Source organism: Ictalurus punctatus, chromosome 22, assembly GCF_001660625.3.
Source record: "Ictalurus punctatus breed USDA103 chromosome 22, Coco_2.0, whole genome shotgun sequence".
In the NCBI taxonomy this organism is placed as follows: domain Eukaryota; kingdom Metazoa; phylum Chordata; class Actinopteri; order Siluriformes; family Ictaluridae; genus Ictalurus; species Ictalurus punctatus.
This window is the reverse complement of record NC_030437.2, coordinates 15,804,369-15,830,175: the sequence shown is the minus strand read 5'-3', so window position 1 is coordinate 15,830,175 and position 25,807 is coordinate 15,804,369. Positions and strand designations below refer to the sequence as shown.

The 25,807-nt window shown below is 39.6% G+C and overlaps 1 protein-coding gene across 4 annotated transcripts in view; it reads left to right on the top strand.

Annotated features, from left to right (window-relative positions):
- The first annotated feature begins 5,366 nt into the window (after positions 1-5,366).
- The window catches only part of grin1b (glutamate receptor, ionotropic, N-methyl D-aspartate 1b), a 34,332-nt gene continuing 13,891 nt past the window's right edge, over positions 5,367-25,807 (top strand). The window contains exons 1-15 of one of the 4 annotated variants that reach the window (XM_047149956.2): positions 5,367-6,118; positions 7,576-7,710; positions 9,816-9,992; positions 13,713-13,775; positions 14,572-14,669; positions 16,701-16,822; positions 17,370-17,544; positions 18,968-19,112; positions 19,202-19,288; positions 19,375-19,510; positions 21,027-21,154; positions 21,364-21,528; positions 23,879-23,997; positions 24,691-24,803; positions 24,925-25,073. In XM_047149956.2, the coding sequence (XP_047005912.1) occupies positions 5,870-6,118; positions 7,576-7,710; positions 9,816-9,992; positions 13,713-13,775; positions 14,572-14,669; positions 16,701-16,822; positions 17,370-17,544; positions 18,968-19,112; positions 19,202-19,288; positions 19,375-19,510; positions 21,027-21,154; positions 21,364-21,528; positions 23,879-23,997; positions 24,691-24,803; positions 24,925-25,073 (2,061 nt within the window). In that variant the 5' untranslated portion in view covers positions 5,367-5,869. The remainder of the gene's footprint in view (positions 6,119-7,575; positions 7,711-9,815; positions 9,993-13,712; positions 13,776-14,571; positions 14,670-16,700; positions 16,823-17,369; positions 17,545-18,967; positions 19,113-19,201; positions 19,289-19,374; positions 19,511-21,026; positions 21,155-21,363; positions 21,529-23,878; positions 23,998-24,690; positions 24,804-24,924; positions 25,074-25,807) is intronic. The other 3 variants (XM_047149958.2, XM_047149957.2, XM_053674618.1) reach the window with 3 other exon arrangements.

The window sequence follows — 25,807 nt, the reverse complement described above, 5'->3', positions numbered from 1 at the left end:
TTGTAGCAGGTACGAGACTTAAAATGTGTTTTGCAGTAATGATAAAGTTATCCACATAGTACTAGCAGTACTAGTACCAGTATAATATTTATACTACTGAAAGATTGTATCAAAGGACCTTATAGTATTGAAACATTAAATTTTGCTGTAAAACTAACTGCCAAAGTTTTTTAAGTTTACATTTGATATAACACAATGACTTTAATAATATCAGCAGGCCAGGGTGAGTGCAATAAGTTTAAACCAGGAGTAAAGCTATGCAGAAAAGCTGGCATGAGACCTGTTAGCTAACTAGCTAGCTACCTAATAGCCTGCTAGTTTATTTAGGTAATTCAGATAGCTGGCAGTAGGTATATAAAATTTAAATACAAGTTATAACTAATTTCCCATCCAAACTGGTAACGGATATTTTTACATCTAGTGCAGTATGACTGTACTGAAAAACAACAGCTAAGAGGTGAGGTAACGTTTTAGCAAGCTAATAGAAATTCTAATACTTTGCAGTTAGCTAACTAGTTACTTGGAAAAGCTACTTAAAAGAAGTGACTGTTTTTAATAAACTTTAATGCTTTAAAAACGCATAAAAATTCGTTTAATATTATTCAATTGAAATAGCGGTACAACTAGAAGTGCAGCAGTGCTATTTATGCTAATTTTCGATTAGCCACAGTCCTGTAAAATAGTTTAACAGTCTATTTAAAATGTGTCATTACTGTAAACATACATCGCAGCATGAAAGCTGTAAATAATATTATAATAGTAAAAATAAGTCATTTTACAGTGTGTAGGCAAAATATACATCTTTTAAGTTCTCTAGTTTTGTACATGTGGCTCTTTTCAGGGAGTCAGATCATTTAGTTCAGCTCATGAGTCGACTCTTTCGTCTCCCAAACGATTCATTGCTTTAAAAATAAATAAATACTAAAGTTTGCAATATTCTAACCAGTGATTGTTTTCGTGTGGCTGAATTTCTTTCATGAACTCTTGCATTCTAATTAAACTATACTGCGAGAGTAACAACACTGCCTACATCTACACACACACACACACACACACACACACACACACACACACACACACACACACAAAGGAATAAACGATTCATATACATGCGAGTCGGCTCACAGCGTTAGCCATAAAGAGTCGATTCAAAGAGTCAGCTCGTTAACAAACGACACACCGCTAGTCTGCAGAGCAACATTCATTTAAGAAAAGACTGTCTCAAGGATTGTGTCATCTTTCACACTCTATGTGCTGCAGATAAAATCCCAAAGCATTAATCAAGAACACTGGACAGATCTAAAGATCCTAGAACAGCTTGATCAAGTTTTTCTCTTTTATGTGCATGAATCACTTATAAAGATGCTTGATGCTTGGCAGCTGCTTACAGATGATTGATCTGTAGCTCTCAAAACAGACATAAAGGCTATGCAGAAATATTCAAAGGCTTGTCTGAGGGTGCACGGCTCTACATATTTTATATTGTGCCTAATAGCTGTACCACAGCTAGGTGGTGCTATAAAATTTATTTCAGTAGTATTTCAGTTCACTGCTCATGTTGTGAATCCTGGTTTGAGGCATAGTCTAACATTTTGGTCTCTCATTTGTAATTGCAGCAGACTTTCTCTCAGCTCACTCCAGCATACTATTTTAGAAAGCTGCCAATGTTGTATGTGCCTTTGGCACTAATTGCGTAGGCAGCCATTTCTTTCCTGGCAGGGATTTACCTTTAATTAACCAGAAAGCCACCAAACCATATGTTGTACTCTCCCACACAGCCCTGTGGTGAGCTGTGAGCAGTACTAAACTTTCCTGCTTGCCAGCAAAAAAAAAAAAGATATGAAAATGCCCAGTGAATCTAGTTGGAAGCGATCCTCTTCAGTACCTCTGATATATCAAAGCTAGTGGATCACAATGACAATGACACAGGGATATCTTATGTTACTGTCTTCACCTACTGGGCCAGTAGATGTCCATCAGTCACCATGTTTTGTTCACTTTGATCTTCAGTAGCAAGGTCATTTCTATTTGAGATATGAGCTTGCAACTGCACCCAACTGCAATTACAGTAGTTCATAGTAGCGTAATCAATAAGTGATAAGCCCATCATGCATCCATTATATCTCCAATCATTTTTTTATTTGAGGTGGCATCGCCACTTCATAGCTCAAAGGGGACCTGGTTCGATCCTGAGCTCAGGTTACAATTCGTGTGGAGTTACACGTTTTTCTCATGTCCGATTAGTATTCCTCCACCTCCAAAAAAAAAAAACATATCAATAGATCTGAATTGCCTACTACACAATTAAATTGTGAATGTGTGTTATGCTGTTTGATTGACTTGCATCCCGTTCAGTCTGTATTCACGCTTCATGCCCAGTCTTCCCGGGATAGGCTCCGGATCCACCGCAACCCTGACCAAGAAAGTACAATTTAATAGTGGACCAACACTTTTTCAACAGCTCCTGCTTTCTTTATGTTAGAACATGTAATTCATAGATGCATAGTGATAGATAGATAGATAGATAGATAGATAGATAGAGAGAGATAGATAGATAGATAGATAGATAGATAGATGCATGTTTGTTCAGCAAAAAAAAGATTTGATTGCCATTAAAAGGTATACATTCAGGAATACAGAAATAACCGATGCGTCAATTCCATACTCATGCAAAATCATATACTAGATTGCTTTAAAGGCTTTTTGAAATCAATTTTCATATTTTGTTGGGCAAGCACGATCTACATTATTATAATCTACATAAACGTCTATGTTTATTTCATTCTTTTGTTCATGTTCTGTTTATTTCATTCTTTTGTTCATGTTCATCTCCATGAGGTGGAGCTGTTTCTCTGAATCAGCTGCCTTCCTCACGGTCACCTCCTCTTAGTGTTACACATACATCTTACCCATGATCACATACCTGTAAGTCCTAACATACATTATAACTGCAATATCCAGCATAAAGAACATTTGGAAAGTGCTTCCTTTGCTCTCTGTTTCAAAAGAGCCAGACGTAATGAGAATGACTCCTATTTGTTTAAAATACTCCTCATGTTTAAAATACTCCTCATTTGTGCAAATGATCTTTATCCAATTATATTATCACGTTTAATTAACAACCCCAGTGAGTGTTTTTGTCTTTGTTTTACTTAAGGTACCACATCTGGTTCTTCTGGAGTAGGATGTGCAGACTGTTGCATGTTCATGAAGCATCCTCAAGAAAAGCTTACAGTTTGCACAGGAATCTATTTACAGTAACGAGAAGGTGTCCATGCCAGTCGCGATCAAGACAGCTGAGGTTTCTCCTTTCCGGGCCTAATGCTAAAGGAATGGCAAGACCTGTGATTGTCTTTTGTTGTGCTAGACAATCGAGAAGCAGCCTCCTCATTAAGTTCACTCCACTCAGGAACAATTAAACAGACATTTACGCTTAGCCTTTACAGGGGGGCGAAACAGTTTAAATTAAGCATGTAGTGAACATATGCTACAGGAAGACAAACAAGCACGCTGTATGCAAAGTAGGAGGCTTCCTTTTTTCTTATTGATGCAGATTGGCTTTCCTGTAAGCACTGCAGGAGATTCTTCTTTTTCTTCTTCTTCTTCTTCTTCTTCTTCTTATTATTATTATTATTATGCACATTAAACCAGCCCCAAACATTATTTGCATCATGTCTAACACCCCCCCCCCCCCCCCCCCCCCAAAAAAAAAAAAATCTGTCCCATACTTCTGATACAGTAATTACTCTATGCAAATAAGAAGCAAAATAATTTATTAAAAATCCACCTTTGCAATATATTCCCACTGCGGTAGCTATGAATGGATCTGTAAGTTGCTGAAATCATACAGGGAGTGAAGCCATGTAGCCTGATCCACGCTGACACTTTGAGAGCCGAGACTCAATTTGAAAATGATTGAGCACGTTTCATTTATTGGAAGCTGGAAGCATCTCAGGGCAGGAGCTGCCATCTTCTCTTATCCTCGCTTCGGTTTCTTCTGGAGGGGTCTTAGAAAGAAAGGAAAAAAAGAATCCAAATGAGTGATTCAGGGAGACCAGTCTCAGTGGATAATGAAGTGGAAGAAAAAGGCTAAGTGATAGCCTTGGATGCGCACTGTGCATTTACAGCCCTACTCGTGCCAGGCTCTTCACCCCTCCGTAACTAACATGCAGTACACAAGCACACGTGCACACTTCTTTCGTATGACTAATCTACCTTCCATCTGTGCACGTGCACTTTATCTTGCGTGAACAGTATTCCCAATATCTCATCCGTATACAGTACAATTGTCAGTATTGATTATGCAATCAGGGAATAAATGAGGCTTGGAGGACAGAATGGCTGACAGTTGGTGTTTTGTGGATTATTGCTGTACCAAGGGATTGCGGGATGAAGGATTGAAAAATTCCATCCATGTCTGACTTTCATTAGATTTTTCTCTCTGTGGTTGTGGTTGTAGGTGATGCATTCCCAAACCACGAGTAACTACTGATGTAATGAAATTGCAACAACCAAAAGAAGCATTTTTAAAAATCCTCTATGGCAATTGATTACAAATTAATTGTTGTTTGTTTATTTATTTTTTATTAAAAGTAGATTTAAAGATGGTACATTTCAAATGCCTGAAACACTAAACCTGCCCTTTTTTATCAGGACCAAAAGCTGATTCATAATACTAAGTTAGGCTGGTTGAGAGAGAGAGAGAGAGAGAGAGAGAGATGCTTGTTTCCTTGGTAACGAGGGTCTCGGTGATTTTTTTTTGCGCGCTACCGCAGCATCCGCGTTCTCGCACCGAGTGATGGACTGAGCATGGCTTTTATTGATTATCCGTAAGAAGAAGCCTCCTTCACTGCTGGTGTTAAAAAAAAAGAAGAAGAATAAGAAAAAAAAGGCACGTCCATCCATAATGTCCCTGATGAAAGATAACTGCTAGGAAATGAAAAAGAGCATTGCCTGATTTATTGGCATGAATGGCAGATTAAATGAAGCACAAAGCTGATGGATAGAAGGTGTTCCAGGGATGCTGGGTCTTGTTAAACAATAAAGCAAGCTTTAGATATGTTGACTTGAACCCTGAGCCTGACATACATGATCTACTGACGGAACTAGCCATTGCATGAGCTGACGTTGCTAGGAAATAGATGGGAAATTATTGAACCTATTGATGAAATGAAGGAAGATATTCTAACAATGATAGGATAATAAGAAATTAATAGGCTAGAGAAAATATCTTAATGATACCAGTGTGACACACACACGCACACAGACACACACACACACACACACACACACACACACACACACACACACACACACTGGTAAGCAGCAAAGCTGTTGGGATTCTCATTTATAAAGCGCACACATTAATCAGGCAGAATCTGAGCGGGAGCGCGCATCCGAGAACGCGCACGCGTTCAGCACCAAGGACAGCGGAGATCGCGGCGAGCCTCAGGTCACCAGACTCGAATGGAGCCACGCCAAAAACTGGGAAATAGAGGATTTTTTTAAAGGGGGAAAATTAAACCGATTACACCAACGCTCTGGACTTTTCTAAATCACATATATATTCCTGATTGTGATTTTTTTGGCTGCTTATTGGAGGAGCATGAATCTTTGAGGGAAATATCAACAGGAGCGTCACCATTCCAAGGCGAGTTTATTTTTTAATACAGCTTTACCTGATCATCAAAAAAAGAGACTGAGAAACCATCCACATCCCTAAACATACCTAATCAGATCGATGTGATCGCATTCCTGTGCTTGATAAGTTCTCCATCATTAGGAACCCGGGTCCATTAGGCTGTCTGATCGACGGAGCCTGTGCAGGACAGCTCGCTGATCCGCGCGGATCCAGAGGCAGACGGCAAACATGCGTCTGGTTCTCTTCGCCTTCCTCGTGTCTTGCTCGTGCGCACGGGGCGGCTGCGAGCCCAAGATCGTCAACATCGGCGCCGTGTTGAGCCAGAAGCGCTACGAACAGGTGTTCAAGGACGCGGTGACCCAGGCCAACAACATCTACGGCAAAGACAAGTTCAAGATGAACGCGATCTCCGTCACTCACAAACCCAACGCCATTCAGATGGCACTGTCCGTGTGTGAGGATCTCATCTCAAACCAGGTACAGAAACCCAGCTCAGATGTGCGCACCAAAAAACGCACAAATATACCGTGGAGCTATAATGAGTACTGTTTTGTTGGGCTTGTTATTGTGTCTACCTGTGGAATCTGAGTGCACACAAAACGCACTTGGGTGCGCATTACGCAAAGGAATGAGGGGTGCTATTTAAAAAATATAGAGAGATAACAGCCCAAGCAAATAGTACTTTTGATAGAATTATGGGAAATTAATGCCATTTTTTTTCTTTGACAATTAAGAATCTTAATATTGAACAATAAATATGTTTTAGGCATATTATTTTTTATATATATAAAAAAAGGCAATTCTCTGACACCTGATTTGTTTGTTTGTCTGTCTATCTATCTATCTATCTATCTATCTATCTATCTATCTATCTATCTATCTATCTATCTGTCTATCTATCTATCTATCTGTCTGTCTGTGTGTCCATCTATCTATCTATCTATCTATCTATCTATCTATCTATCTATCTATCTATCTGTCTGTCTGTCTGTCTGTCTGTCTGTATAGTAGGGGAATAGTGGACACTCTGTTTGGAACACAGCAGGTGTTAGTGAGCGTTTAATGATTGTTGTTTAGTTTTCAAATCTAAATAGTGAGAGTTGCATTAATTTTTTTCTTCATTTACAGACCGATCATGAGCAGTGATGCCATGATTTTATCCCCGTTTGGGAATGATTAACATTCAGTGCACGCACACACACACACACACACACACACACACACACATATACACACGCACACATGCACACACGCGCACACACGCACATACACACACACACACACACATACATACACACACGCACGTACACACGCACGTACACACACATACACACACGCACGAACACACACACACACACACACATACACACACGCACATACACACACACATACACACACATACACATACGCACACACACACACATACGCACACAAACACAGCACTATAGTTAATTCAACATTGTGGACGTGATTTTGTGAACACCAAAAGTGGTCACCATGAGCCGACCGGTCGCTTTGAACATGAAATGAGGCCAACATGGCGTCAGCCCTCCGGATAACAGCTGCTTTGTTCTGGTGAAGAGACACTGAGTGAAAGAGAGAGAGAGAGAAGGGGAGAGAGACTGCAGCCTCCAAAACATCAAAGAAGATTAACATACCAGTTGTCTCTTTCTCTCTCTGTCTCTCTCGCTCTCTTTCTTTCTCTCTCTGTCTCTCTTTCTCTCTCTGTCTCTCTCTCTCTCTCTCTCTCTCTCTCTCTCTCTCTCTCTCTCTCTGTCCAGTCTCTTCTCAAGATATTACTTGAGATACCATGTGCAAATAAGAAAAAACAGGCTATTTTCCTATAGCATCCCTTTTCTTTTGTTTCAGCCAAGATGTGAAATGGTTTATGTTGATGTCTTTATATTTTGCATCTGTTCCCCCTCCATTCTCAGGTCTATGCCATTTTGGTTAGTCATCCTCCCCAGTCCAATGACCATCTAACGCCGACCCCAGTGTCCTACACAGCTGGATTCTATCGCATACCTGTAGTGGGACTGACCACCCGCATGTCCATCTACTCAGACAAGGTGAGCTTGAACAAAAACAAAAAAACCCAACCATGAAAATCCTCCAGTCCAGCGTTCTGCTGTCCATGTCTAAAATGCTGTCAGTACTGTTTTCTTTTTACATGTGCCTGATTTGGCTTGCATATCCAAATCCTATTTTTATTATTTTTTTTATTTTAAACAAAGAAGAAAGAAATATTCAGTACTAAACAGTGTACTGAAATTTAAAACCACATAGTCTGTACTCGTCTTTGTTTCTTGTAAAGGTTCGTCATCTTTCATGTGATAACAAATGAAAACCAGGCATCTGTGTGCATTATATTAGAGTAGCGTGTGAGTAGAGACAGAAGGGGATTATTTTACAATTGCAATTATTTCAGTTTAACTCTCACTGTCTTAAATCATATTATCCAGCAACTACACTGAATTGTTCATGAATACAGTGAAACTAATGTGTAGCTACTAGAATAGCTGCTAGAATGTGAGTATGGAAGTTTAAAGGGTTAATAAGATCACAGTTTTGCCTGATGCTAGTTTGTAATTATTTGCTTTAAAATATAACTGCAATCTTTATGAGGCACACTAATCTGTGTATTATACAGAGCCCTGTAGAATAAATGCATCTATTCAACATGTAAAATATACCCTTTGCACATAATTATCAGACAATCATGTGGCAGCATGCAGTGCATAAAATTGTTTAATTTCGGACCTTCAGTTCATGTTCAAACATCAGAATGTGGAGAAAATAATAAAAGTTTTCTCAGACATAAAAAAAGTTTTGCCCAGACAGGTAGAGTTGAGTATTTCCGAAACGGCTTCTGAAATCTTCTGGGATTTTCAAACACAACACCCTTTTATAATTTACACAGAATGGTGTGAAAAACAAACAAGCAAACAAACAAAAAAACACCCGGTGCGCAGCAGTTCCCATTCTGATGTTAACTGACGCTCTTACCGTGTACCTGAATGATTTTACGCATTGTGCTCGCTGTTGCCTGGATCGGCTGATTGACTAAGTGTGCAGATGTTCCCATTAAAGTGGCCGGCAAAACATTTCCTCGAGAAAATGACATTAAAACTTTTTTAAAAATGTGTGCGTTCTTGCAGCCAAGTCAGTTAGCCGTATTATGTTTGTATCAACTTCACTGCCTACAATTTAATTCTTCCCTACTGCACGACAGCTACCAAGCTTCCTCTAATACGCAAAAAGCCACTAGTCACCCAGAAGGCAGATTTATTGGATATGAGCCGAGTATCTTAGTTTTACAAATGAGCTAAAACTGTTGAGATTGACTCACACACTCCGGCTGTATCCCTTAAGTCCCTTAAATGTATTTCACATGTGCAAATGTTATGTCCTGAACATATAACCTTTTGCCACACATCACAGCTATATTCCTTGGTCTTACCCATTGTTATGAATGACTAAGGGAATTTGGCATATGTGTTACCTCATACTTATACCCCCGTGAAACCGGAAGTCATGGTTGAACAATTTCCTGTTCCTAGTCACGCAGGTGTACTAAAAAATGGAAAATATCACCGGGAATATACGTAAATGTATTTTTCTCATATGAATTCACAGAGGTGCCAATAATTGTTGCACAAGTATATATTAAACAAAGATTTTTTTTTTTGGATAAATCTGTGTTTTGTTCGCAATTGTTTGATATCGATGAGAGCAGAGTATTTTTGTGAATTTTTTGAATAAAAAGTTCAACAATGAAGATAATTTTTCACAGCCTTCTTTGCTCATATTCACAAAAAGTGCCAATAGTAGTGGAGGCCTCTGTATATGGGAAAAATGAACATAAGTAAGTAAATGAATCACTTGTGAAGAATCGCATGTAAAATAAAAGAATCATGTAACAAATCATGAGTGAATCATGATTGAAGTTCATCATGTACAAAATCACACGTGAAAACAAATGAATCAAGCATGTGAAAACACGTGAAGCTGAAAACTGAACACAGTATAAAGTGATTTGTGTGATTTGTGTGATTATTCTCCATGGGTAGCGCTTGTGTCTTGTTGAACGAGAAATGACAGGAACCTGGACTTGAAGTAAAAATGAAGTACAGTTTGTCCTCTTGAGAGTCACTTGCTCATTTTTTTTCCTCAGAGCATCCATCTGTCATTCTTGCGCACGGTGCCTCCTTACTCCCACCAGGCCCAGGTGTGGTTTGACATGATGCGCGAGTTCCGCTGGAATCACATCATCCTGATCGTGAGCGATGACCACGAGGGCCGCGCGGCTCAGAAGAAACTGGAGACGCTCCTGGAGGAGAGGGAGACGAAGGTGAGAGACCCTCGGCCGCTCGGTCGCTTCCTCCAGCGTGCGCACAGATTGTTTTGTGTCTGCGTGTGTTCCTGTAACCGGCACCTCAGAGGTCCTCTATGTATGTTAACTGTTTCCTTTTTCTGTTTGTGTAAACACATTTCTTTTCGTTGGCTAACATTATTTATGCCAGAGGCATCAGCAGCGTCTTAAGTGGTTTATCTGCAAAACTTTGTACTTTTTCTACTCATCTCACATTGCTTTTTGCCATAGTCAGATTCTCCTACGTGTCTCTCGATCCACAACAAGGAGCAAAATGAGGGACTTAACCTGGGGCTGTGCAAAAAATCAATAGCGGGAGGGTTTAATTACAGTGCGCGGAAAGACCAGAGATGTGTAGGTGTAACGTGTGGGATATGTTTTCCCTTAGAGCTCTTCTCTCTGAGAAAACTAATGGCTGGATGTCAGTCGCCTTTCAGCCTCTAACCGAGGAGGATTGTTCTTGTTTATTTGCTTGTCGGAGTGCATCGCAATAACACAGTGCAGTCATAGCCATTTAAATCTACAACCTGGTTGCTTCAGAAACGGGGTCGGTGTGTCTGTGTTGTCACCCCGTGCGTATATTTAGAATAACTTCAATGTCATTATAATGTCATTTGTAGTAATGGCAGCCTCAAGCCCTGCTCCTTTAAAATTCTGCCTCTAATTCAGTTCCCAAATTATCATCGGGGAGCCGAAGCTCAAGAGAGAGTGCAGTCTGATCTTCACTAGACGCTACGCTTTGTGCTGTCGTCATATTCGTTTATTATTAAATATTAGTATTACTTTAGTGATGAACTCTAGACCTACGTACATTCCTCATTCTCAGTTTTTACTGTCATGACCGAATAATATGCTTTAAAATAAATAACTAAATAATAAGCTGGGATCATTCTTTTTTTAGGAGCAGTGAACATGCAGCCTTTTATGCAAATCATATAAACATAACATATTGCTTTTTGTTATTGCACAAAATGATATATCTTGAGTATAGGTAAATGTAATATTTCTCGTTATGAGATTATATTTATATACAGTACTGTGCAGAAGTTTTAGGCACCCTATTTATTTATTTATTTACTACAAACTTTGTTATAGATTTTTTTTTTATTTTATGACTTTTGCATTATCAAGTCAGTATATAAAAAAAAAACATTTTAGATTCCCAAACATTAGTTTTCTAGCACAAAATTAACTGTTACAGAAAAATGTTTGTATGTCAGTAAAGGAAAGCAGCATATTAAGTGGTAAGAGACACTTTTCAGATGAAAAACATAATGAAGGCTGCTGGGGTTTGCTGCAAAAAAACGAAGCGTGTCAAAATCTACAGAAAAGCCGTGATTGGTTCTGTAAGATGCTCAATAAAACTTGCAGCTCATTTCCTTATAAAACTGCACTGATTGTTCCTGAAACTACTAATATATATATATTTTTTTAAATGGTCGACACACCAAATATCGACTTTGTTTCATTTATTTCTGTTTACTGCTCTTTACAGTATTATATGTATATATAAAATTAATATTATTAAGATAAACAGTATCTGGCTCAATTTCTGGGATTTCAAACTCAAATTAAGGGAGTGCTTGGAAAATAAATGAATACTTGTCAAGTTTTTACAGCTTTCAAACAAATTTATTCAAAGTGTTGTTACAATAATCAACGCTGATTATTATCTGGTCATAATCTCTAACTTGGAATAAACCTGTCAGTGCACACATTTCTCCTCCTATCTCTCTTGGCTTAGGCAGAATGCGCATATTTAAAGCACTAGACCGTCAGGCACGGCTGCAGCTCTAAACGCTCCTCAGTATTTCCCATTTAAATGCATGAAATACGGAGGACTGCTACAGCAGAGATATGTACATCTGGAGCCGTGAAGTGTAGAGTTGATAAAGTTCGTCTGCGGCTGAGAAATATGGAGACTCGTTCGTCTTGATTAAGCACTCTGAGTTGTCTCTACTTCCGCAGATCTCCTAGTTGTTGCAGTGATAAGCGTGAGTCGAGAAAGCTTTTTATTTTTTTATTTTTTTTTTTGCTTTAGGCTTGTAAGGAAATAGATATAATGGCTGTTTTGTGTATGATTACTATCCAAGGCAGATTATTATATTGAAATAGTCTTTTAAATAGGCATCATAGCTAAAATAGAGTACGACACACAACTATGTAAGGAATAAACCCCTTTTGGGGTGTGGTATTTTAGGAAAATAATCAATAACAGTGTGCTGTGGTGTGGCCTGATGCAACACGGAGTTACGACTACCATCATGAGATGGATTCGTTTCCAATAAGAGTACATCTTGAAGTGTTTTATTTCTCTTACTCCACAACAATTAGCCAATAATTATGCAATTTTATTTTTTGAAAAACACTACACAATTTTTGTCCATTTATAATTACATTTAATTTTGTAGAATGTCCTTGAACAGGACAAATGCTTGTTTTTACATACATTTATAGCAGCTTGTTCCCTCACCAGCCTCTCAATGCTTTCTCTTAAGACAAAAAGTACAAAAAGCTTGTCATATTACTGAGACACCGCAATGCGGAAATTCCTCCGCTCTGAAGATTTTCCCATGTCTGAATACTTTGCAGCTTTATCTCTTGATAACTCAGTGGTTGAGGTCTTGGACTACTGATTAGGAGGTTGTGAGTTCAAATCCCAGCACTACCAAGCGAGCACACACTCCCTTAACCCTCAACTGCCCAGTTGTATAAAAAAAAAATGAGAATGAATGTAAGTCGCTCTTGATAATGGTGTCTGCCAGATGCCGTAAATGTATCTTTGGCTGTTACAAAGCGCTGACACTGGAGACTCCTTCCAAAAATACTAAATAGACATCTCCTCACAGAAATGTCGCCATATATATTGCACACTTTTTCATAGAGTATTTTTTGTGATTTTGCTGCAGCTTTTTTCAAAATTTGCGACGAGTTTTTTTTTTTTTTGCAACCACACAAAATTGTTCTGCACGGTCTTTTCTAGTGATGTTTGTTGGTAATTGAGACCTTTTAGCTGTACTCATGTTCGACGCACGTGAATCAAAGAGGGTTTCGCCTGAATGATGTTGTAATGACATCACATGACACGTCTCAGCCCAAATCTGCATAAAATCTGTGGTAATTGTGAAAAACTGCAAGCTCCTCTAATTATTGCGGTGTTTTGCTTTAATTTCCCTGGAAATTATCCTGGAGGGATTGTTTTTTATCCGTTTATGTGGAACGTCCACCATACAAGCCCCTGTCTATAGATGTTACTATAGAAACAGTAATGTCTTAGAATGAGCACATTAATATAAGAACTACTGTCAGAGCCGCTGTTATAGGAAATTAATCAACGGTCATTCAAGATTCGAGCATTCGACAGCGCTGAGATATTAAACCGTGGCGCTGCTATGCGTTTTTTAATTAGAAAACGAGGCTAGATTAGAGGCAACTATTCTGTCCTTTAAAAGGATTTTTTTTAAATACCTGTGTATGGGAAAGATGTTTTCCCATACACCCACTGTGACATTGATAAAAGATTCTAATTATGTGCTCTCTGTAGTTATGTTTATATTTTTTGCAAGCCCCAGGATTAGAGTTTCCCAGTTTGAAGCAGAAAAGTGGAGATTTGTTGGAATGCTTTACTGCACACCATTTATACCTGTTTATAATATTCTTCTGTGTCTGCATATTTTCTCTGTGCACATTATTCATCAGAGTAAAAACAGGAACTATGAAAACCTCGACCAACTGTCCTATGACAACAAGCGAGGACCCAAGGTATATTTGCATGGTCAATGCACGCCGCCCAACAGTTATCTGAACGTAGCAACTAGAAACCAGTCCAAAAAAAAAAAAAGAAAAAGAAAAAAAAAGAAAGAAAAAAAAATCAACAACCAGATTCCAGAGATTCTTTACCTGCTAGCACGTCTATTTTTTTTTTTTTTTATGGTTTCAATCGAGAATGGGTTGTTTATTTATTTGATTATTTATTTATTTATTTGAAAACGTATAATTTCAACAACAGAATCGCTCCCTTTACCTCCCACTTTTTTATTTTTGTGTAAAGGAATTGCATGTACTGAAGCCAGCAAGATTTGCAAGTCTATTCTTTTGACACAGTGCGTGGAGATCTGGTCGTGTGGGACAGGCACAATCCAGATGTTACTCCCACCTTTCTGCAGCATTACTGCCTTTTTTTTTGTTGTTTTTACTTTTGGGAAAGAAGCCACCATGACCACCCTGCTCCCTTTCCTCCACCCGGTTTTTGCTTTCCGGTTGCATCAATCTTCTTCTCCCTTTTCCTCTAACATGCACGCTCTTCCTTGGAGTCTTGTTTCCCTTCAGTTTGCATGCGAAAACAATGCAAAACTATTTTTCCTCCGCCAAGCTTACTTTTTTTCAGTTTAATCAGATTGTCACGGAAACCTTTTTTTAATCCATTTTTTCCCAATTCCCTTTGAAAAAAAATGAGAAAAAATGTGAGAGAAAAAAAAAGATGTGAGAACGCTGAACAGAGCATGGTTCAGGTTGGTGATGAGTCAACGACTTGACTGATGTTGTGTCCTAATCCCAGGCAGAGAAAGTGCTCTTGTTCAGCCAAGACACAAATCTGACTGCACTGCTCCAGGAGGCCAGAGAGCTGGAGGCCAGAGTCATCATCCTGTCTGCCAGGTGAGACCATCCAATCCTCCTAACACATTATCAACCATGTCAGTGTTGTTAGAGAGTGTAGGTTAAACAACCATACAGCTGAGAGAAAAGGTTTGTTGGAGAAAAGGATTGATCTTTTAAAAAAATGGAAGACAGCATATAGAATCTGATCATTCTACTTACCTGCGACTTTATTAGAAACACCTGTATACCTGATCATTCATGCAATTATCCAATCATGTGGCAGCAACACAATATGCATACAATCATGCAGGTAATGATAATGAGTCTTTATTGGTCACGTATACATTATAGCACAGTGAAATTCTTTTCTTTGCATGTCCCCAGCATGCCAGGAAGTTGGGGTCAGAGTGCAGGGTCAGCCATGATACAGCAGAGAGGTTTAAGGGCCTTGCTCAAGGGCCCAAGAGTGCCAGCTTGGCAGTCCTGGGCTTGAACACCCGATCTTCTGATCAATAACCCAGAGCCTGGCAGTGATGTGGCTTGAACCCCTGACCTTGTGATCAGTAACCCAGAGCCGTAACCGCTAAGCCACCACTGCCCCGCAAGATACAATCTGCCTACATACCATGTCGTAATTACGAGATTCCGATTTTTTAAAAAGCGTTCTCCTAGAACTCGTAGTTACAACTTAGTAGTTAACGTAGTTAAACTAGGACTTTTGGGAGAGCTTTGACTTGTACCACCTGACAATGCAATGTCATGCGGAAACACTCAAAATATTTCCGTGTAATAATTCGTAAAATTGACTATTATTAATGACTTAATAATGCATGATATATCTTTTAATAAACTTAAGACATATGCAACGTATGTATTTTGCAGTCGTCAACAACATCATATCACACGGATTCATTTTGCCGTATAGAAGCGGCATGATTCCGGGTCCGAGGACGTGAACAGCTGTGAGTAGAACGTCCAGGTTGTCATGTAGTAATTACGGTGATTCTGACATGGCGTGAATGCAGCGGCAGGTCAAGAGCCTTGGTTACTGTTCACGTCAAACATCAGAATGGACAAAAAAATGTGATCTCTGTAACAGCGGAATGTTTGTTGGTGCCAGAAGGGCTGGTCTGAGTACACAACAGGAGAAAGGCCAAACTGGTTGGAGCTGACAGGAAGTCTATGGTAACTCAAATAACCACTCTTTACAACCACGGTGAACAGAAAAGCATCCCAGAATGCACAACATGCTGAACCTTGAGGCGAATGAGCTCCAACAAGAGAAGACGTTCCACTCCTGTCAGCCACGCTCAAGACTCTGTGGCTACAGGTCACCAAAATTGGACAGTTTGGAAAGCGGATTGGAGACCAGATCACATTTATCCCCATTCTGATGTTTAACGTGTACATAACATTGGTTAGTTGCACGAATGAGCAGATGCACAGGTGTTTCTAAATTAATTTGGGCAGTGAGTGTATGTACAATGCAAATATTGCAGCTGAATATTGAGGACATGAGGTTGGAGAACAGGTTGGAGGACATAGACCTTATTAGAGAATAATTATATTAGATTCAGAAAAAAAGGCATTTGATGGTGCTGTTTGTCCTACTAATGTAAAAACCCAATACACTTACTGATGTCCTCTTTATTTGATCCGAAGGGTATGCAAACGTTTGCACCACAACAGTACTCTACACAGGACGTCCTCTTATTTGTATATGAATACGAAGACTGTTAATCAAAGTCATTTGTTATATTATGTTATTATGTATTATGTTCTATACGTTCTTATATTTGTATATTCTTTGTTATCATTTGTTTTCTGGTGCGCTTTAACGATTGTCAGCACAACACTTGAAAATGCCAGCGATCTGGCAGAGCGTCGACACTTTCACACTACTACACAACACTTTTACCATCTGTGTTATTCAGTGATACCATCTGACATTCATTTTGGATCAGTAGGCGATTTTTGCGCAAAATGTCACACTGCATGCAAGAAGGCGCTTCCGGCGTTTGTAGCTCAGCCATCAGCTTGATAGTGTTTGGAACGATGCCAGCAGTGAAAATCTCTGTCCAATCGCAGCGAGGACGAGGCAGCGGCCATTTACAAAGCAGCTCGCCAGCTCAACATGACCGGCTCTGGTTACGTGTGGCTGGTGGGGGAAAGGGAGATGTCTGGTAAAGCTCTAAGTGAAGCTCCAGATGGTATGTACTTTCTCCCCAAACTCCATTCCTGTCTTTAACTCATAGACGATGTAATTGTTCTTTTGATATGATTACACTTTGCAATCTACATCAGCAAACCGGTGTGTGTGGTGTACTTAGATGTGTTTAAACGTTTAAACATGTGGATGTTTAAAGGTTTTAAACACTGTGACCTTCTTCTCATTGTATTGTGCTCTTTGTCTAACGCTTGATCTCATCTTTTAAGTGTGTGTCCTTTCTTTCCGTAGACTACAAATGATGCAATAGAGAGTTGTGGTAATCCATAATGGTTTGAATGCTCGTGCATTTGTTGCGCTTTGAGTTTTATTTGTAAGTGCTTCGTCCGCATTGACGTGTGAGTATGATGGTAAGCCACATTCCTTACTGTCCCAGCTTCTTCACATCAGTGACATCACTCAATGTGCTCTGTCTTCACCCCTCTTCTATCCTGTCTGCTAAGCAAGCTTTCTGCTAATTCCATACACGTCACTGTTTTCTAATGTGTCTTGCACCGAAAAAATGCCGTGTCCTATCGTCGATTGGGCAGGCTTGCTCGGCCTCCAGCTGATCAACGGAAAGAACGAGTCGGCGCACATCTACGACGCCGTGGCAGTGGTGGCACAGTCCATCCAGGAGCTCTTTGAGAAGGAGAACATCACCGAGCCTCCGAAAGGCTGCGTGGGCAACACAAACATCTGGAAGACTGGGCCGCTCTTCAAACGGTGAGTCTATCTGTGCTGCCTCTGTCATCCATATGTTCCTATACATTACCATACATTACTGCTAGTGCTGAGAACACTGACAGCTTTCACACTACAAATACTGAAAGAAGAAGTGCCATGCAGATGAATGAAAATGAAGGTTTTGTACGAAACAGTATTTGTGCACACATTGAAGGTATACAATATGCTTAAATGACTTGATCATGATGTGTTGGTTGTGATTCAAGGAAAAACTGAGACCAAAATTTGATTTTAACCAAGTATAGATTAGATTACACTAGGGATTATTGTTTTATATATATATATATATATATATATATATATATATATATATATATATATATATATATATATATATATATATATATATATATATAGCATCACACAATACAGCTTCATGCAATAGAAACTTTTACAGCTAATGATGCCTTCAGGAGTAACGGATATCTCCTTTATGCTTGCAGAAGAAGCTTATTTAATGGCGTTATGAAACAACAGAAGTTTGGAAGAAAGACCACGGCTGAAGCTCTGCCTACTATCTAGTTAACTTTAAATTGTAGTATTTATTTATTTATTTATTTTACAATATTGAGGCTACTCAGTTCAAACTGCTCCCCTGTATGTTTCCGACAGAATTGTGCAAAAGTCTGTGTAAAGTGAAAATACTATCAAAGTAATGAAATTTGTGGTTGGTGTGAGCATTACTTGCCTTCAAATCTGCATCAGTACACTGCATCAGTTTTCTAAAGAAATCGACTGCTAGGTTGTTTCAAGCATCGTTGAGAATGTGCCACAGTTCCTCTGCAGACTTTGGCTTTCTCTTCTATCTCTGCAGGTAAAATAAATAAATAAAAAACCCAGAACAGCTTCCATGATGACGACATCATATCTCTGTGGAAGCCATACCATCTGTTGCAAAACATGTTCGTTTATCTAAAGGCAGTTTTTTTTATAGATGGAAAGTAAATGTGTATCAAAGTAAAATATGGCCTTTTAAATGATAAATGAATGCAGAAGACTGTTATGAAGGGTTGAATAAATTAAAAGCTGCTTGAATCTGCTTGTACTCTGGGAATGTACAGTAACATACCATGGCTCCAGCCTCATACACAAATCTGGTATACGTGAGCTCTTGTCAGTGGTACGTTCAGGGGCGGCTCACTGTCTAGCTATTGAGAGTTATTATATTTTAGCCCTCCCATTTAATATCACGCCCACAGGCAATGAGTATATCTATTCAGTTCATCCTTTTCTGTGTGTGCTGTGAGAGTGAGCTCTTCCCTCCTCCACCATGCTGCACTCACTATTCTCCATCTTGCAATACACGTCCACCCTTAGTGTCATTCTTCACTGTCATACAGTAAATGTGGAGAGAGGGCAATGGTTGACGCGATCTCTCACTCAACCCCCTCCAATGTGCTAGAGTACTGATGTCATCCAAGTATCCAGATGGCCTCACAGGCCGCGTGGAGTTTAATGATGACGGAGACAGGAGGTTCGCCCACTACAGCATTCTCAACTACCAGAAGACCCGGTTGGTCCAAGTGGGCGTCTATAACGGCTCGCAGGTACGCCTTAAACAATAATGTACAGCAGTTGGAGATGTACAAGGAATAAGGCTATCTGAAATGCAAATATTTTACTGATCAACTTACAGGTCATGATGAACACGCAGAGGAAGATCATTTGGCCAGGAGGAGACACTGAGAAGCCGAGAGGTTATCAGATGTCAACAAGATTGAAGGTGCTTAGTACTGATCATTTTGCACTTCGTCACTGACAGATTTTGGTTTTTTATGCTGTGATTAATCAACTTTGGTGTCATTAAAGATTGTCACCATTCATCAAGAGCCGTTTGTGTACGTGAAGCCGACGCTGCGAGACGGGACATGTAAAGAGGAATACACCGTAAATGGAGTCCTGATCAAAAAAGTGATCTGCACTGGGCCCAACGAGACAATTCCTGGTAATACAGGTTGCAATGAAAGATAAAGTGGAGTGCAAAAGTTTTGCATCCCCTTAGAAAAGCGTTCAACCTATTTTTGGGAAAAGGAAGGATGGTATACTGTCCCCTAGGGTAGGAAGGATGGTGTACTCTCCTCTGTCAGTCACAGTAACACTAGCCAATCATGAGCCTCTGTGAACTCATGTATGCAGAAGAGGGCAGATAGCACCTTCCTTCTAGTGCCTTCTGCTCTAGGGTGGTGGTGGTGGTGTTGGGGGGGGGGGGGGGGGGGGGGGGTGATAGTAATAGCGTATGCTAATATCCGTAAACTACATGGTCAAATGTATGTGGACACCTGGCCATCACACCCATATGTTCTTGTTGAACATCCCGTTCCAGATTTAGTCCTCCTTTGCTCTTATAATAACCTCCACTCTTCTGGGAAGGCTTTCCACTAGAAGTTGTAAAGTGGCTCTGGGGATTTGTCCATTCAACCACAAAAGCATTAGTGAGGTCAGGCACTGATGTTGGGTGAGGAGGCCTGGGGTGCAATTCATCCTAAAGGTGTTTAGTGAGGTTGAGGTCAGGGCTCTGTACAGGACACTCGAGTTCTTCCACTCCAACTTTGGTAAAGTCTTCATGGAGCTCGCCTTGTGCAATATATCTTTGGAATATGTTTGGGTCTCTTAGTTCCAGTGAATGGAAATTGTAATGCAGTGGTGGTGGTTAAGATGTTGGTGTTCTGATTGGAAGGTCATGAGTTCAAATCCCAGCACTGCCAAGTTACCACTGTTGGGCCCTTGAGCGAGGCACTTAACCTTCAGTTGTATAAATGAGATGAATACAAGTTGTTCTGGATAAAGACGTCTGCCAAATGCCATAAATGTAAATGTAATGCTACAGCATACAAAGACATCCTATACATTTGAGTGCTTCTAACAGTTTGGGGAAGATCCTCACATGGGTGTGATGGTCAGGTGTCCACAAATATTTGGCCATATAGTGTATTTTAAGTGGAAAAGGGAAGTCAGTTCAAACATTTGTTCAAACATTCTCTTTCTGAATGTGATATAAATATTCTCTAATAACATATACTCACCCTTTGCTCCAGTAACTATAAACCTGTTTTATATCCTCGGAAGAGCTTTTGGATCCTCACAGGTGCAATTTTTCACCCCAATCTTAGCCAATCTTTGCCCATTCATCATCCTACTTTTATTATTATCTGCCAGCTTTCACACACTGCAAATACGTTTTGAGAGGGTCATGGAGAAACCTGTTTATATTTTGGATTGGTGTCTGGTTACAAAATCCACCCACGTTTCAATTTAAACTTTCTTGCAATTCAGTTTGTGTGAAATAGTCAGAATTTCCTTTTTTCATTCAGAAACCATTTTGGGCATGGGATAGGGGTTGTGGGGTGGGGATTCGCACAAATTTTTGCACTTAATTGTATATATGTGGAGTTTTTGAGGATATATATGTGTCGGTACATCTCTGTACATGATTGTCATTGTTATATTTGGCATATCTCCAGGTCGTCCCATAGTGCCTCAGTGCTGCTATGGGTTTTGCATCGACCTCTTGATCAAACTCGCAATGACAATGAACTTCACCTACGAAGTGCACCTAGTGGCTGATGGGAAATTTGGCACCCAGGAGCGTGTGAGTTATACACTCCAGCACTTTATTGATTTCCTTCGTCCCCTAATTTCCCATTCGTCTTTTAGCAAGGTCACACTCCGGAGAGCCATAAAACGTCTGCCTCTTTCTGGACATTTACAGTTTGCAGAGTCATTGCTCACAGGTGTGATTACAAACAGTCCTTTGCGAGCAGGACATATTGCGGAGTGTGATTTCCTATGTGTTATTAGGTGAATAACAGCAATAAGAAGGAGTGGAACGGCATGATGGGAGAGCTGCTGGGTGGCTTGGCAGACATGATTGTGGCTCCACTTACCATCAATAACGAACGAGCCCAGTACATCGAGTTCTCCAAACCGTTTAAGTACCAGGGGCTCACCATCCTTGTCAAAAAGGTACCTCACTTCTGAAATTTCCTTATCACTCCCCATCATTCACTATGATTAAAGCAGATATTTAATATACTTTACACAAATGACACTGTTGCAAGCATGCTTTTGATATTTAAAAAATATCATGGTCTATTAAAACGGAGCATGTAAGAGCAGATAACCAATAATTGTCAGATCGAGACAGAAAAGCAGAGAGACACTCTCAGGTAGAAAATAAATGTTTTCTTTTATTAAGGAAAACATGAAGCAGACAATAAAGAAGCACGAAAGGCAAAAACAGTAGATCAACAAGCAGTCTGAGGCATTTTCTTCTTCCCTTGATCCTCAGGAAATTTGGATGATGCCACTTCCTTTTGAGCATGTACATTTTTCATAGTTTATAATGTATGCCTCACTTAAAAGGATGTTTCACGCATGATAGGATAACAGATTCGCACGTTAATACCCAAACAATACGATTTTTTTTGCAGTATGTTAATGTCTATGCAATAAGTGTAGTTATATTGAGCTGTAGATAGTTGTTTGTTTGTTTGTTTTTTATTAATGTTTTAAATTATTTATCTGAAACATGCATATAGGCAGATGTGAAGGCCATTTTACCTGTGTTTAAAATGTCTTTTTTCTAACATATTTTTAAATGTAATAACAGTGGGGCAAAAGAATGGCACCCCAGTCGTGGACTCGCCCTAGTAATGCATGCTAGAAAGTGCAAACAAGACTTGCAATGATCAAAACAAACTGAGGAGTATGGATACAGGAGTAAATAAGACTGGAATGAGCTCCAGATAAGGATTCTGGGTGTTGGAGTTCTCAGAAGATGTGGCATTTGAGACAGTAAGAGAATTCAAAGTGGCACTCACTAGTATTTTGCATTATTGCGTTGTTGCTTATGCATTTGTGGGAGTTTACATCGCAAAATGCTGTTCTTATTGTAACAGTAAACATATATAGATTTATCAAGGCTAGTAATAATTATTGACTTTGATATTGAATGCACTATTTATCATTTATCATCACGGTCACGTTATTATGATGTTATTGGACGGAATATAAAACAATATGGAGCCACAAACCAGAACGAGTTGTGCAAAGTCTGCATTTTCCGGTCACGGTCGGCTTTCTCTGCTGAGCCGTCTGTGTTTTATAATATAATATAAAATATAACAAGTTAGAGTAATAAAACTTAAATAAACCATAATAAACAGTGATGTTAAAACAGCAGTAATTATATAACCATTAGATATTACAGAGATAAGCAAACTAAAAAAAAGTGTCCGCTCTATTGTCCGGAGATCATTTGAATACAGATGATGCTACAGCCATCCATGTTCGAAAGTTTGCCAATTAACTGTGAAATTGCCCATGCTCTCTGGGTGTGAGGGGTCTTATACCTGCTCTCTCCTTTCAAACAGTAGCTAAATGTGAGCATCTGTGAGCTTATGTATGTGGAAGAGGGCAGATAGTGCTTTCCTCCGAATGTGTAATGCTACACTGTGATGCAGCCTGAACAGCAGTTTGAAAAGATATTGAAAAGGCTGGCTTCACATGTCTCAGAGGAAGCACGTGTTAACCTTCACCCTCGGCACTTAGTAGCTGTCGTATGATTGGGCAGAGCTGGCTGGTGGCTGGGAAGTAGCCAAAATCAAATTAGGGAGAAAATAGGAGGGAAAAATACATTTGTTTTTTTTGTTATTTGCGTGTCGTTCTTAATAGCTCACCAGATAAATAAGCCACGCCCACCAGTGCCAATGCTCATTAAAATGCCTATATGTTGTTCATTTGTACTAGCAAATATACCCCTTAGTGTATTAGCATATTAATTCTCTCTCTCTCTCTCTCTCTCTCTCTCTCTCTCTCTCTCTCTATAGACAGACAGATAGATAGATAGATAGATAGATAGATAGACAGATAGATAGATAGATAGATAGATAGATAGATAGATAGATAGATTATATAATTTATATTATATTATAATTTATTGGTATATAATTTATTATATACCAATAAATTAGGTATCAGAATCCTACATGCATTGAGTTAGCTAGGTGCCAATATTTTGAGTTCAGTTTCATTTAAACTTCATCAGAAAATAGTCATTGAAATGTAATTAATTCTGCTTCAAAGTCCTCTGAGAGCAGGCCTAGAAATCTGCCCAGAAATCTTTTACAGTTCCTCCCGTTAATTACATTTCCTCCTCTGACTATATTTGAGACGGAAACTTGTGACTCTGTTTACTTCTGAGGAATCTAATAATACCCCTACAGAATATGTTGGATGCTCCGTATGGTGGCAGGCTAGCCCGTGTGGGTGGTGTGTATTCGGGCTGTGAGTAATGCCATGTTGTTGAATGCAGGAAATACCTCGCAGTACGCTGGACTCGTTCATGCAACCCTTTCAGAGCACTCTGTGGTTACTGGTGGGTCTTTCGGTCCATGTTGTGGCGGTGATGCTCTACCTATTAGACCGTTTCAGGTAAAAGAAGCTCTTCACTTACTATATTGATCAGTTCAGTTTATTGTGCTGGGCATGCAGTGCTTATGAGACTACCGAGCATGTACACTATATGTCCAAAAGTAATGTATGTGGTCACCTGATCATATCATCAGACCCATATGTGGACCTTGCCTAAACTGTTGCAACAAAGTTGGAAGCACACAACTCTATAGAATGTCTTTGCATGCTGTAGGTTTAAGATTTCCCTTCACTGGAACTAAGAGGCCTGAGCATGTTCTAGCAAGGCAATGCCCCTGTTCACAAAGCGAGCTCCATGAAGACATGGTTCGCCAAGGTTGGTGTAGAAGTCTCCTGACCTCAACCCCACTGAACACCTTTGAGATGAATCGGAATGACATCTGCATGCCAGTCCTTCTCGCCCATCATTACTGCCCAACCTTACTAATACTCATGTGGCTGAAAGGGCACAAATCCCCACCGCCATGCTCCAAAATCTAGTGAAGAAGGGTCGAGGTTGTTATAGCTGCAAAGGGAGGACCAACTCCATAGCAATGCTGATGGATTTGGAATATGATGTTCAGCAAGCATATATGGGTGTGATAGTCAGGTGTCCACATACTTCTGAACATATATACAGTGTATAAAATAATATCAAAGATCAGGATATCTTCAGTGGGAGTGTCTTGAGTTGAGATGTGCTTTGCTCTGCAGCCCATTTGGAAGGTTTAAAGTGAATAGTGAAGAGGAAGAAGAGGACGCCCTCACCTTATCCTCTGCCATGTGGTTCTCTTGGGGGGTACTTTTGAACTCCGGTATTGGAGAAGGTACCTGACAGCAAACAGAATTTCTCACTCAATCTGTCTCATGAGAATTTACTCAATATATGACTGATTTATTTTTTTTAGCAGGCATGTCTCCTGACTACTTCCATCTCTTTCTACCCAGGTGCCCCACGGAGCTTTTCGGCGAGGATTTTAGGTATGGTGTGGGCTGGTTTTGCTATGATTATAGTTGCATCTTATACTGCCAATTTGGCAGCCTTCCTAGTGTTGGATCGGCCTGAGGAGCGCATTACCGGCATCAACGACCCTAGGGTGAGATCATGACTCTGTCATGGAGCATGGAGCGGCCTTGCATGCCATAAAACTGCACAGAAATTTACAGACACAACATTTACACTCTCCATGAGTCTCATGTTTTACACGGTACAGAATTAGGATGAGTAACTAAGTACACAACAAAGCTCTCTTTTTTTCAACTTATATTTAGACGCCATTCTCTCACCAAGGGAAACCTCTAACCTGCTGTACCTACCCTGACGAAATGACATTTGATATGAACAGAAAAGTGGTTCACAAATTTTTTAATGAAAAGATCACAGCACAGATTACTCCTATGAGGATAAGCTGTTTAAATATTAAGCACATTGAGCAAATAGGAACCATCAGGAGCTATTAGAACGTTTTATTCCTGAACTTTGCTCCCGTAAAAACCTTACAGAAAAGTCACATGACCTTCATATGGGATTAGTGGCTGATGTGAAATTTACACACTTCAACTGTAAATGTTTCACATGTTTTCATGTATTTTGTAACATATTTACAATTGTTTTTTTGTTTTTTTTGTACATAATACGTTTATTATTGCATCATTTTTACTTTACAAATGTTTATTTTACATGGGATTTTCACGTGATTAGTTTTTCCACCCCCCTTCCCCCCCCCCCCCCCCCAACATGATTCACTATTTTTTTATATATTAATTGCTCACCTGAAGGACATGTGATTTTATTTCTGACACTTTATTTATTTATTTATTTTACATAATG